We start from the raw sequence: 13,760 nt of genomic DNA on the forward strand, positions 1-13,760 counted from the left end.
CGCGAGGGGAAATTTCTGCTAACTGCCCGAATGTTGCTTAACCGACAAAAATGCCCCTTTGCGTGATTGCCATTGTCCTGTTGCCATTCCTCCTAAACATTATTGCCAAATGAAAGCAGTTGAAGGCTTCAATAAACTCATACACGCTCGTTTGAAAATACGATTGACATGCTATGTAAGAAAGAACAATGCCGATGAATTGAGTGTTAAATTGCATTTTAATAGAGAAATGACAGAATAGACAGAAATGTCATTTGAACAACTGTTTTTCAATACACCCGATTCTATTGTAAGGGTTTTTCATTAAATAATTAGTTCTGTTTTTCACACCTTAAGTCTGAATGATGATAGCTTGCCGTTCGATGGGGCCTCAGATGTCGGTACGTCTACCGTATTGATTCTTTATCTACAAAAACAACGTGAACACATGGATAGATAAAGTTACAATAGAAGGTTGTCATCCTCATGTAACCTTATTTCCTTCATAGATTTTCCTTTAGTGAGTTATTGAACAAAAATACATAATAACAATAATGATGTATTTTATAATCCTATAGATTATCTCTTGTCTAGATCATTAATGCATTAAATGTCCTTTTAAAAATGCATAAGAATATATTTGATCGATATTAATCGCTTTTGATGTTTATGCAAGTTAATTGAACAAGCGCATTGAACATACCTGTCTTTATTTGTTCCGAAATTTTCAGTGCGTATTGTCGTACACGTTTGGCCATTTGTTGATGAACCTGTTCGAGTTTCCTCGCAAATGGCTCATAGTCTTCAAAACAGATATATCCTGCTGTCATTAACTCTTTAACCAAATCTCCAACATTCTTTATCTTATCAATTGTAACAGTTGACAACGGAGTTTTATTTGAAAATAAATATAGCAGATCATGCCATTTGTCCATCAAACTGGGACATGGTGCTATTTCTTCACTTAATTCTTTCACCATTGTGTTGTGTAAGTCTCTGACCTCCTGGGAATACTGTCTGGTTCCTGTTTCTGTAAAAACATATATCGAGAGTAAGAAATTGTAAACCTGTGTTGTACACTTAATTACACGAGCTAGCAGAATGTGTCAATTCTGTCGTCATATACTGACAGTATCTGTAATTTATTCAGTTTATGCGTGTTTCGCCCTTGACGATACTTTTTCTAATGAACAATTTTTTTCTAATATATAAAATTTTGGAAACAGGAATTCATCCCAAAGTAGGAAATGGGCTAAAAATAGCATGGTGGTGTGTTTGATTTTGAGCTATCGTGAATCAAAATGGTTATTTGACACAAATTGTGATTTAACCGGAATATCACTGCTTTTACAAAGCACACAACAAACTAAAGAAATATTTTGTTAATTGGTTGTAACCGATGATGGCTAAAACAACTTTAACTTCACTAAAATGTCAAAATTAAAAGCCAATATCTTATAATTTTACACTTATATGCTTATTATTTAAGGATTAACTTGAATAGATTTTTTATGTTATGGAGATATAACACAAAAATCTGAGTGTACTCTAAATAAACCGCGAAGCGGTTTATGATGAGAGTACACTCAGATTTTTGTGTTATATCTCCATAACATAAATTTTTTTTCAAATTAATCCTTATAATTCAATTTACTAAAGATAATCTCTTCAACATTTAAAATTCATTTTGGGACTCTTTTGTCTATGAAATAATTACGCCGTCATCTCAGCCAATCAGAAGCGACGTTACAAACGGCGACGCCATTTTTTCCTTTATGGGCTGATAAAGTAAATTTTTAAGCCAATGGAAATGCTCGTAACAAGCAACATTGAATTATTTGAAAATCACAGATTTTCTTTCATTGACGTTGAAACGAGACTTCTACGAGACTGAAACATCACCAGAGCAAATCCTTAATGAATTCTTTTCAGGGGCTTTCTCATTAAAACACTGATACCTACTGCTAAGGTTGACATCATAAAATACTAGACGTATTATTGACATCGGTACAAGGGGATGGCATTGGAATCAACGTTACTTAAAATCTGGCCCTTAACAACAGGACAAGCACGAATCGTGTGATAACTTACGACCATTAGAATCGTCCGCCATGGTGCTTTTGGGTTGTTGAGTTGTCTGTGCCAGTGTGTCGTCCTGTGTAATTCAATGACATGATAAATTGATAAACAATATGATAAACTTTGTTAATAAACTTTGTGGTGAACTTTTTGATATACTCTGTTTCGTGGTATTGGGGCTTTGATATCATTTGTGTCGTCCTGTATAATTCAATGATATGATAATAATAAACAATGTGATAAACTTTGTGATATACTCTGTTTCTTGGGTTAAAATATAGTGACAATAACGTATAGATATGAATCGTTGTTTTATGTTCGTGGTATTACAATAACATCACATGAAAACAAGGAAAAATTACAAAATACAAAACATGTACATACATTAACAATATAAATCTCAACGTAGCCTCAGAAAGTTACCTGAAGACAAGAAATATTTCCCAAATAAATCTTCTCAAATTGATATTTCGTAACCAGTCACCTTAACTATGTCGATCTCCTCAGGAATAGGTACATAAAATGATAATATAGACATGAATAGGTCTAACAATTATAACAAATAGAAAGTGGAAATTCCTAGTAGTTTCCGAGTAGTCAGTAACTAAATATAAATATGATTTCGGACAATCGATGACTAAATATAGACGGCGATTCCGGGTAGACAGTGACTAACTCATCCACAAATTTCAATATTCAATTCTTTTATGACCTTGAGTCTTTCAGCTCGTCTATTTGAAATAGACATATATATTAGATATACTACACCCTTGGTCATTATTTGAAAGTCTATAAGGGTAATATAACACCATATGGACCGAAACAAAGGTTCTTAATTTTTATATTAGATATGATAATTATTTTAAATGTTTGCTTCGTGCTAAGTAGGTCTTATATAGAAATACATGGAGAATGGCTCGACTTCATCTTCCCGAAGAACTCGACGTCGGGGTATTGTGACGTCATAATTGCAATATCGACTTGGGAGTTACGTCGCAATAGGAATATCGATCCGAATGTGACGTCACAATAGGGAATATTGACTCGGTGTTTCTACATATTGAAACATCGAGTTAATATGCTTTCAAAAATGGAAACATCGAGTCGATATGCTAAATATCGCCCTCCACGTGACAGTATATCAGCCAATGAGAGTGGCGGAAAATCAGAGCATATCTAATATAGATAATTATGGAATAATATAAAAACATGATACGATGCCTTATTTTCCCTTTTAGATATTTCTAAGTGTATATATATATATATATATATATAGGTTGCCTCAAAAAAGTACAACCCCTCATTACACTGATGAGTATAACTTTTTTACATAATCCATTACAAAGACTTTAGGACAGTTATGAACTGTCCTGTGGAAGATTTCCTATAACAATAACTTGAACGGGCCCCCATCGCTCCAAAAATCTTTTTTTTCATTATTATCATGAAGTTTTTCTGATTTATAGTATTGCAAAAGAATATCTTCAAACATTATCAAACTTAAAAGTCTGCTTTTGAATTTTGATATATATATATATATATTGTATATCTTTTTAACAACAAAAAATAGTTAAAATACGAGTTTGCCTTGATATTTCCAAATACAAAAATGTATAATATTTTATAAATCTAGATCTTCCAAGAAATAAGATACCAGCCAATTTTTTTGTCTCCTTTACATTCTGAAAATATATGCTTGTACGTTTCATTATACATACCACAAAAACTACAGAATGGAGAGTCTGCTATGTGTATCTTGTGTTAACAATAATTAGTAGACAATATTCCTTGTATCTAAGTAAACAATAATTATTAGGCAATATTCTATGTAATAATCTATATTGAAACCAGTGTCTCAAGTCATTTTCATTGGTAACACAAGTACATTTTTCCAACAAACTTCACTTATATTCCATTTCGGGAACATCTTTTGTTTTCTTAAAGGCCCATTACCTTTCCGGAGCAAAATATAAAGGTTTCTTAAAAAGCATTAATAACACCAGAAAATGCATACCGATGATCTAAAATAAGGTTACGACACCAAACATATGCAAGATTGCCTGCGTAATATATGAAAACAGTGGAGTTTTGCCGTCTGGCGCAGTGATAGTACCGCGGTATTTAGGACGACGGCGGGAAACATAACATGACCCGCGTTATGAAAATAAACAGTTTATTTATTTTAATCAAATCGTTCAGAAGGTGATGATAAATGTAGTATTAACGGTAAGTTAATAATTTTTAGGACTCTACAAAATTATCGATCTTGTTTTACATTCCCATTTTAAAAATTAAAAGCCGTTTCGGAAAGGTAGTGGGCCTTTAAAAGAGCTAGTTATAAATATGCTATTTATATATTTATACATCCCTTAATATTTTGAAATATAATTTCAAGAGCACGCTGCCATTCTGAAATATCTGTATGTGGAGTTAACTTTCCAGAATTAGCCCACCTTTTCATAACTGCCTTTTCGATTCCTTCAAAGGTGGTTAGAGATGGATCGAAATACTGTAGTTGCCTTCACAGAATCTTTCATGTGCATGCAGTTTTCAAGTACAACAATCAAATAAATCAGGAATAAAATAGATTCCGTGTTGTGTTTTAAGTAGGTTTAAAAATGCTGTTATTAACAACTTTAATGAATGAATTATACCACAAGGGTTCATTAAAAATTGTTGTGTTGTTCAATGGTACTTTATCACGAAACATATTTGATGTTTTAAAGGCTCATTCCCCGAACACCAACTCTGGTTAATACAAAGGGAGGTGTTTATGTAGGGAACCCTTTGAAGTTTAGTTATAGTCTGTTTCATACTCTAACACCAACTCATGTAACTTTTCTACCAGGTGATTTTTATACTCATACCTAGGACAAGATACATCATAAGATATACTACAGTTTTGTTAAATAAGTTCAAGCACTCGCTAATATATTTTATATTATTTATTATATAATGATTATTACTTTTTTTAAATCATCATATAAAAACACACTGTACAATGTTTATTAAAGTGTCATGCATTTTAAATTGTAATTGATGGAAGCACTAGTTAAACAGAATGTGTACAAGTATTTTTAATAACATATTTTAATTGGTATATATTTTACAGTAATTAAAATATTCTAGCATTCGTGTAATTCAATGTTTTCCAAAATAATCATATATCATAATAAGATCTTATCAAAGTGTCGCATATATTTTAAAACAGTAAGTAATTTACCATTAGGGCATGCTCATATACAAAATAGTTCCTGCAAATTAAAGCAAGGTGCAGCAGCTGCGATGCTGATCATGAGTCGGCATGTGTCACCAAGTCAGCTGTTCCATTCTGGTATCCAAAATAATGTCTGTATATTCTAAAATTGGTCTGATATAGGAGATATATAAAGTTCTTGGTGAATTTGTATCTAGTTTATGTTTCAATGTTCGTAATAAGTTCTGTCTTGATGAAGCTTTTTCACAAATATTGAAGATATGATTCTTTTTTTTATCAAATGTTAAACCTAAGTGTCTATGAAATCCATCTTGTGATATTTGGTGGTTATTTAAAGTGAATGGTGGGTAAAGATCTGTAAGTTTTCTTGTAAGTGTTAAGGGTATTATTTTATTTGGATTAAAAAGAATTACATTTGTAGCCATTGATTGATCATGATCAGCCCATGATGAACAAATTGGTGATAGATCATCATTCAGGAACTCTGCATGTGTTACTGTCAGTAAAAGGTCATCATAATTATCAATACAGAGATGTGTCATCAGCAAATATTTTATATAAGATATCACATTTTATCTGTTGAGTCATTCATAAACAATAGAAAAAGACAAGACCGAGTACTGAACCTTGTGTTACACCAGCATTTATCGGTTTTTCATTGAATTAATTGATATTCGTTTATATGTAGGTTTCAAACCAATCAGTTTACTATAATTCCATATTTTTTCAACTTATACCATAAGTCTAAATGCTATATTCGATCAAAAGCCTTACTTATATCACAGAAAACAGATGAAAATAGTGATCGATCCTATCAACAAAGGGGAAAACATCTTGACTTAAAAGAGAACTCCCTCAACTGAGGGTTAAAAAGGATAATTTTATGATATTTCAGATAATATCTGACATTATTTGTTTCTCCTTAATATTGTCCAATCAGAAGAAATCCTCTGAATTAAAGATTGAAGATTGTCATTCTTGAAAAGTGAAAAATAACACCGTCAAGTATAGATCAATAAAAAAACTGTAAATTCGACAATCCTTGTAAAGATGTTTTACAAAGTGTATATTAATCTAAATCGTTAAAATTAAAATAAGTCAGAAATTTTAAGAATATGATGAGACATTGAATGATCTCGATTAAATATTTACACTTATAATGCTGAGAAATAGCAGAAAAAATATATTGATTGAATACTAAGACAATAAAGTCTACTAATACAAGTCAAGTTGATAATTTAACGATTAATTCAAATAGCATGGCAAGTATGATTTAATCTGAAGCATGCCACTGTTTTATACACCATTCTGCAGCAGCATGACAACAATTAACAGTTACTGATTTGCTGATCAACTACCAGGTGAGTTGATTTACCTGAGATTTACCTGTGGTCTTGCAATGAGAACAATTCTGAGTGTTTGTTCCTCTTTCTCCCACTTTTTCGAGATGAAAGGAATTATACAAACACTGGAGAACAATGGCACACCAATTATAGTCTGTTCTGATAAAGTACTGACTTACAGGTAGATTTTTTACCTGTAATTTTACAAATAGTCACAATTCTATTAACTGTGAATATACCTATTCTGCATTTTATTCCCATTTCAAATGTTTTCATATTTTATCACACCATCTTAAAATGTGAAATGTAATAAAACATTAATTGTTAAGAGATAATTAATTAAAATTAAAACATTTAAATATATACAACATATGAAACTTAAAGCACTACACTTAACATTAATGAGGGATAATTAATTAAAATTGAAACACACACATATATATACACACATGTACAATATATGAAACCTAAAGCACGTACTGGACATTAATCAGATGCAAATCTTATGAAAGTTTGTTATCATCACTCTAAATGCAGAAGATGGGATGCTGCGTCTGTGTACTGAATCACATCCATTGCGCCAGTCTCTAAACGTTCCTTCAGTTGGCGGCTGTTGATTTTTCGGTACCGTTCAGCTCTGTATCTCAACTGAAATCACGCGAGAGATTACGAGATTTGTCACTTTTCACTTTTCGAGAAGCGAGGCAGGCGCCATTTTTCGGAGAGAAGATTTTCGTGTTCTGGCCTGGGCGTTAGCCTGTGTTTAGACAGCATCGTAAGTAGAATATATATATATTTGTATTGTTTGTGAAATTGTTTGGGGAAATTCGTGTCTGTAGGTACGGCCGAAGACACTTTTTTAATCGATTTATTTTTGATGGGGACCATGTGGTTTTGACCGAGGTCCAGGTTTCTTGTATTTTCTCGATTGTGTCGGGCAGTTCGGCTGCTGGCATTAACAGGCTTTTAGGCTTTTGCCTCTTACTTTGTATTGTTGCTGATGTCAGACAGTTTTAGCTGGAGACTCGAACATGGTTTATTCGATTTGAGAGGTCAGACGGTGCGGCCGGAGACCAACAGTGTTTGCCTTTTCATTTTTGGGAGGTCAGACGGTGCGGCCGCAGACCAACGAATTTTCTGTTTGTGATTTGTGAATGTCTGGTAGTTCGGCTGTTGACTCGTTGTATGGAGATTCAGAGGATTTTTCTTTCTTGGATATTTATGTGTTGCATAGATGTTTATGGCAACGTAGAAAAAAGGGAATTTTTTATTTTTCGGTTGGGCCACGTGGTCGTCCGTACTTACAAGTATGCCTAACAGTAATACAGGACGTTGTGCGGAGGGATGGTCAATATGGGTTATGGTCTGTTGTATAGCGTTTTTTAGTCTCCGATTCAGTCTTGTTTGTAGAACATGATAGCGATATTTCGCAGGCTGACCTACCCATAATTCAGTGATTGACACTTCTAGTGGGGTGAGCTTGGCGATGTGCTTACAGCTATTAGCCTAATTCAGTGCTTTTAAATTATGGTATACTTCAGCAACCTTTAAATGTGCAATAACTTTTGGTTAGGCGTGTGAAAAAAAAAAAAAAAAAAAAAAATGTGTATATCTACTAGTACAGTATATATATGTACCCTTTATTTAGCAAGCAAATATTTTATTGAGGGGATATTTTTCCTTTACGAGAAGACATTGGTGCGTGAAAATCACCATTTATGATTTGGATATTTACTTTTATTTGCTTCTTATTTTGCTTCTTGTTTGCTTACTCGGTAGATGTCTTATCAAGTATTAAAGCCAAAGCATAACCTCAACGACAGGAATATCCTTCCGTTGGTCCTCGAGATTAAGACGACCAGGTCTGATGATATTACAGACTCGGCTGCGACAAGCAGGCTTAAGAGGGATCACAGCCTTATGGATTACTCTGAGGAAGAGATCAGTAGAGAATTTAAGAAGTTGACAGGTACTGTGGGTCTCTTGAAATAGATTTATGCAGTGTACATTTTCATAAATATATATAGGGTTCTTTTTGATAAATCGAGTGTCTTGACACAAAATCTGGTTTTAATCATGTTTGTAATGCCCTAGGAAACCAGATTGCTTGGGGGCCGCAGTGGCCGAGTGGTTAGGATGTACCGACATATTACCACATGCCCTCCACCCCTGGGTCGCGAGTTTGAATCCCATGTGGGGCAGTTGCCAGATACTGACCACTGGTCGGTGGTTTTTCTCCGGGTACTCCGGCTTTCCTCCACCAACAAACCTGGCACGTCCTAATGACCATGGCTGTTTAAAGGACCTTAAAATATTCGAATTGCTTGGATTCGGCTTGGATTCATGTTTGTAAAAAAAAAAAAAAAAAAAAAAAAATGTAATTGGGACTGTTTTGTTATTCAGCAGATTAACAAATTAAATTTTTGTACAGGATGACAATCAGGAATGGCAGATAAATACTTTTTGGATGCAGTAATTATTTAGTTTTGGGGTGGTAATTTTTCAATCCTCTGTTGATCCAGGTCAAGATGTGGAGACAGTCCTATCACTAGCAGGCAAAGATACATCACCTACATCGCCTACACATATCCGTTACGCACTCCACCTGGCCATTATTCTGGCTAACAGCATCGGTGCTCCCAAAGGAGCAGTCCTACAGACCAGCCAGCAGGGTGGAAAGGAGGGTGGGATCTCAAAGAACGCAGGTACTTTGAAGATGTTTGTAAATCTTGACTGAAGGTTAAGATCGTATTTTTAGGATTTAAGGGTCATGGTCTTGTACTGATCTTTTTGTCAATGTCACTATCTAATCTAAATGAAGGCAGTGTATATATATTGCTAGCTATGCCTAGTGAAGATCTTGCTTATAGTGTTATATAATAAAAAAAAAAAAAAAAAAAAAAAAAAAATGATGATGTTTGTTTAAGTTATGTCAAAGTCAAGGTTTACTGTATGTATGACATTGTGTATTGGTTTATAGTCACAGATGTGGGAACCGGTGCAGAGGTCAGCACTCACGTCCAGGATTCAGCAATGGAGGCTCGCTTAAAAAAGATGGAGCAGCAGCTGTCGGTGTCCACTCAGTCACAAAGAAAAGACAAGGTGGAGGAGGCCCTCCGCAATGTAAGATTTATGGCGGGGAGGCCTTCGTTAACCGCCCCAATGTCACTGATCGCTTCTTTAGAGGTTCTAGTAGATTGTGCCTCGAGGGCAGGGTGCTGCTGAGGTAGAATTTTATTCGAAAGCCTTAAGCGTGTGTAGGCAACACGAAGACAATCCTGATATGCCTACACTTTGTTTAAAGTTATTAGGTTCCTCAGAGGACAAAAAGATATCTGCCACTGTGGCTGATTGGTTAAAATCAAATGTGAGGGAGGTGAAGAAAGAAAGTCATAGGGAGAGTCCAGCGAAAGGGGAAATCGTGTCCCAGGGCTACACACATCCTCAGGGTTATGCACCATACCCATACCCTCCTTTTCCTGGGACTCCCCCACAACCAGTGATGCCTTTTATGCCTGGCCAGGGTTATTTTCCCCCCTATCCAGATTTCTCGGCTATGGGAGGTGCCAGGCAGGGGCGCCCCAGGTTTGTTAAGAAAAGGGGAACATGCTACCTTTGCAAAGAAATGGGTCATTATGTGGCTAATTGCCCTAAGGTCCTCAAAAAGTCCTAGAACCTTTGTAAGGAAATGGGGCCATGATATAGCTAATTGTCTTTAAGGTCAACAATAGCTGTGGTATTTGATAGCAAGATGATAGTTGATGGGAGCTGTTTTGTGGTAGATTTATATTTTGTTTGATAGCAAATTTAAAGTTTTTTTGATGTTTTCGGTCGGTTATGAGGAAGGTTTACCTAACATGATGAAAACTAATTATAATTGATTTATTTTAGGATGCCTTTCTTTTAATATACATGGTTAGTAACACATTGATATGTGCAGGGGAAAGTCTTTGTTGCACTCTTTGGTTCTCGTTCCAAGGGTAGCTAATCCCTTAGTGGCTTTTTAAGTCGCGTGGAATGAGGGCTGAAGTGTTTTTTCCTCTATTTAGATTTATCCTTTTAACTTGTTGTAGAGATCACAGGATATCCCTCAAACAGTTAAGAGGGCCAGATTTGAGCCGTCTATTCCAGAGTGGGAGATTGGTTTAAAGTTTGACCCCTCAAAGATTGCAGCAAGGGATCTTCCATGTCGGTGGGTAAATTACAGAGGAAAAGCTCTTCAGCCCCCATTCCAACATGCCAGGGCAGAGGAAGTGGCTTCAGGGGCCCAGTTCAGTTTGGCTGACTTACCTTTTCGGGACCCAGATTATTTCTTAGCAGGAAATGTTTGTAAGTCGGAATACCTCCAGTTTTGGGAAAGAATTAATGCATGTGAGGAGGTGTTAGATTGGATAAAATATGGGGTAGATGTTAGTAGGCATTTTGTGCATTTTAAGGGAGACTTCAGGGGTGTTTCTTATGACTCTGATACACCGCCACCTATCTTATTATCTAATTCCAAAACATGCATAGGTTATGAAGAATTTATCTTGCAGTCTCTTTTGGAAAGAGTAGCAAATGGGTCTATGGTCGTATGGGGAAAGGTTGGGGAAGTTGAGCCACCATATTTGGTGATGCCACTCACAGTTGAACCTAGTAAACCTCGCCTCTGTCATGATGAACGGTTTCTTAATCTTTGGATCAAGGACAATAGTTTTACCCTTGATACACTGAAGGAAGTTCCTCGGGTTATCCCTAAGGGTTCATACATGTCGAACATTGACGACAAGTCTGGGTATGACCACATCAGTCTTTCGGTGAACTCCAGGAAGTATTTTGGTGTCCAGTTTGGGGGATGGTACCTTGTTTATACTTCCCTTCCCTTTGGATTTAAAGCTAGTGCTTATATTTACCAAATGACTGGTATGTCAGTTACAAGCTACTGTAGGCAGCTTGGTGTACCCTGTCTTCAGTATATCGACGACAGGTTGATTGGTGAGGCTACAGCTCAAGGTGGAATGAGCAAAGATCAATGTGGCAATCCTCAAAGAGCAACAGCTGCTTTGTACATAGTGTGTGAAGTTCTTGTAAGAGTTGGCTATTTCATCGGCTTACGGAAGTCTGTATTTCAGCCCAGCCAGATCCTACAGTTTCTTGGGATGTTGGTGGATTCGGCTAATCAGTGTTTTCGTATTCCCCCCATCAAGATTGAGAAGTTTAAGTTACTTAGAAATTCTGTTCTCAAGGGTCAGTGTGTTGATTTAAACACTTTACAACGGTTCGCCGGAAAGTGTATTTCTTTCATGCTAGCCGTCCCTGGTGCAAAGTTGTTTATTCGGGAGGTCAATAGGGCTATCGGTAGGGCAAGCAAGAACAGTCGACCAGTTGTGTTAGATGACAAGCTCCGAGAGGAAATTCAGCATTGGGAGTTCATGGACACTTTTACAGAATGGGTGCCATGGAGAGCTGAGAGGCATCTCCAGGTTAGTATAGCAACAGATGCTTCCCTGTGTTTCGGTGGGGAGCAGTGGTTGGAGAACAAAGAGGCATTGGGGATTTCTTCCCAACAGATGATGACCGCCCTATCCACCTTAAGGAGGCAGACGCTGTGCTAAAAACTATTGCCACCCATGAGGGGAGCATGAAAAACCACAGGGTTGATGCACATGTTGACAATAGGGCTGTGGTGGCTGCATGGGAAGGACAGGGGTGTCGAAGCTCAGAGTTAAATGATCTAATAAAGGGGATTTTTGCAATAACACAAAGAAGCAATATTGACCTACGCTTACAGTACATACCATCAGCAGAGAACCCAGCAGATCTTGAATCCCCGACGTAAGTCTTTGGCAGACTGCAAGTTGTCGGAGTCTGTTTGGGGGCGGGTTCAATCAGTTTTTGGTCCCCACACTGTGGACCTCATGGCGCTGGACTCTAATGCAATGTTAGAAAGGGATGGCCAGCGTTTACGCCATTTTACCCCATACCCATTACCAGAGTCGGCAGGTGTGAACATTTTTGCTCAGGACCTTTCTTCTGAGAGGTTTCCTTATGTCTTTCCCCCATTTTGCCTAATTTCTTCTGTTCTTAAGTTCTTGATAGAACAAAAACCAAAGCAGTGCACTTTCGTTTTTCCAAAACCTGAGGTGTTGCCTTCATGGTGGCCAAGGCTATGTTCACATGCTACAGACTGGCTCGAACTGGGGACAACGGGTGATACTAGTGTCATTTTGGGTCCATCAAAGTCTGGCTTCAGTCCAGTTGCTTTACGTACTCCCTTGATGGTGGCCAGGCTTGCCTTTCCCTAATTTCCAATTAGTTGAATGAGCATTTTGTGTATATTGATAGTGGTACTGGTAGTAGTCAAGTTGAGGTGTTATTACAATTTCCAATGTTGCAGGGATCGGTAGTGTTCCCGGTACCATGGACCCCGATGGTGATTACAGGTGCTTCTTGCTGCCCTTTGACCAATATCGCCTATTCCGTAATTTTCCTGGAGCCCTCCTGTCCAGGCTGGAATCCCCCCAGTCAGTGATTCGTATGCCAGCGACAGTTCACAGCAGGCTCGCAGAGCTTGAACGAAGTGTTGATAGTACTCCTTATAATCAGAAGAAATCAGCTTTGGAACGTGAATTGCTAGCATTCTTTGATATATCTGTTTGCAATATAAGGCGTATTTCTCCAGAGGATATTTGCCATTTCCTTATAAAGAAGGATGGGAAAGGGAAGACACGAATTCATTCGGTTAATTGCCCATACTTGGGTAGGGTTGGGCCATCAGAATGTGAATGCCCATCCAGATTGTCTGCGGGAACAGTTCAGTCACTTGTTGGTCAGTTAAAGTCCATCTTTAAGGTGAGGGGACTTGGGGTGGAATGGGACGAAGGTTTGTGTTCTGGGAACCCAGCAAGTAGCTTGAGGGTACAGAAATATGTAAAGGCTATCCAGCAGGAGCAAGCGAAGTCTCATGTAAAAGTTAGTCAAGCCAAGCCTTTGTTTTTTGGGAAGTTAACAAAGGTTTTTAGCCACATTGATGATCTTCTTTCTAAAGTCAGCGAGAATCCCGCTGAACGATTTGTTCTTCTACGAGACCAGGCTTTCTTTAAGTTGCAATTTTTCAGTGGGGATAGGGCTGGTGATTTGGCAAAATGTTTAACGCAGGAGAT

At 37.0% G+C, this 13,760-nt stretch overlaps 2 protein-coding genes across 4 annotated transcripts; one reads left to right on the forward strand and one right to left on the reverse strand.

The window, feature by feature from the left end:
* Nucleotides 1-199: 199 nt before the first annotated feature.
* LOC138317621 (uncharacterized) lies at nt 200-2,659 on the reverse strand. 3 transcript variants are annotated; one of them, XM_069259409.1, is made up of 4 exons: nt 2,543-2,659; nt 2,071-2,134; nt 683-1,009; nt 200-406 (listed from the first exon to the last, which is right to left on the reverse strand). In XM_069259409.1, exons 1-4 carry the CDS (start codon nt 2,594-2,596, stop codon nt 387-389), a joined length of 465 nt encoding a protein of 154 aa, XP_069115510.1. In that variant the 5' UTR covers nt 2,597-2,659; the 3' UTR covers nt 200-386. The 3 variants fall into 3 exon arrangements, with proteins under 3 accessions (XP_069115510.1, XP_069115511.1, XP_069115512.1); XM_069259410.1 differs by having other exon boundaries at nt 2,482-2,637; XM_069259411.1 differs by having other exon boundaries at nt 2,443-2,608.
* A 4,598-nt stretch (nt 2,660-7,257) lies between these two features.
* LOC138317619 (uncharacterized) lies at nt 7,258-12,422 on the forward strand. Its single transcript, XM_069259408.1, has 5 exons — nt 7,258-7,393; nt 8,398-8,587; nt 9,141-9,323; nt 9,599-9,741; nt 10,692-12,422. Exons 2-5 carry the CDS (start codon nt 8,398-8,400, stop codon nt 12,210-12,212), a joined length of 2,037 nt encoding a protein of 678 aa, XP_069115509.1. The 5' UTR covers nt 7,258-7,393; the 3' UTR covers nt 12,213-12,422.
* The last annotated feature ends 1,338 nt before the right edge of the window (nt 12,423-13,760 follow it).

The sequence above is a fragment of the Argopecten irradians genome, chromosome 3, assembly GCF_041381155.1.
Source record: "Argopecten irradians isolate NY chromosome 3, Ai_NY, whole genome shotgun sequence".
Classification (NCBI taxonomy): domain Eukaryota; kingdom Metazoa; phylum Mollusca; class Bivalvia; order Pectinida; family Pectinidae; genus Argopecten; species Argopecten irradians.

Bases quoted from the DNA above. Each gene is read 5' to 3' on its own strand.
- LOC138317621 (XM_069259409.1), bottom strand. From the start codon at position 2,596: ATGTCTATATTATCATTTTATGTACCTATTCCTGAGGAGATCGACATA. The intron at 2,135-2,542 runs GTGACTGGTTAC...TGAATTACACAG, and splicing joins AGGAGATCGACATAGTTAAG to GACGACACACTGGCACAGAC. The intron at 1,010-2,070 runs GTAAGTTATCAC...ATGTTTTTACAG, and splicing joins GGCGGACGATTCTAATGGTC to AAACAGGAACCAGACAGTAT.
- LOC138317619 (XM_069259408.1), top strand. From the start codon at position 8,398: ATGTCTTATCAAGTATTAAAGCCAAAGCATAACCTCAACGACAGGAAT. The intron at 8,588-9,140 runs GTACTGTGGGTC...CTGTTGATCCAG, and splicing joins AGAATTTAAGAAGTTGACAG to GTCAAGATGTGGAGACAGTC. The intron at 9,324-9,598 runs GTACTTTGAAGA...ATTGGTTTATAG, and splicing joins TGGGATCTCAAAGAACGCAG to TCACAGATGTGGGAACCGGT.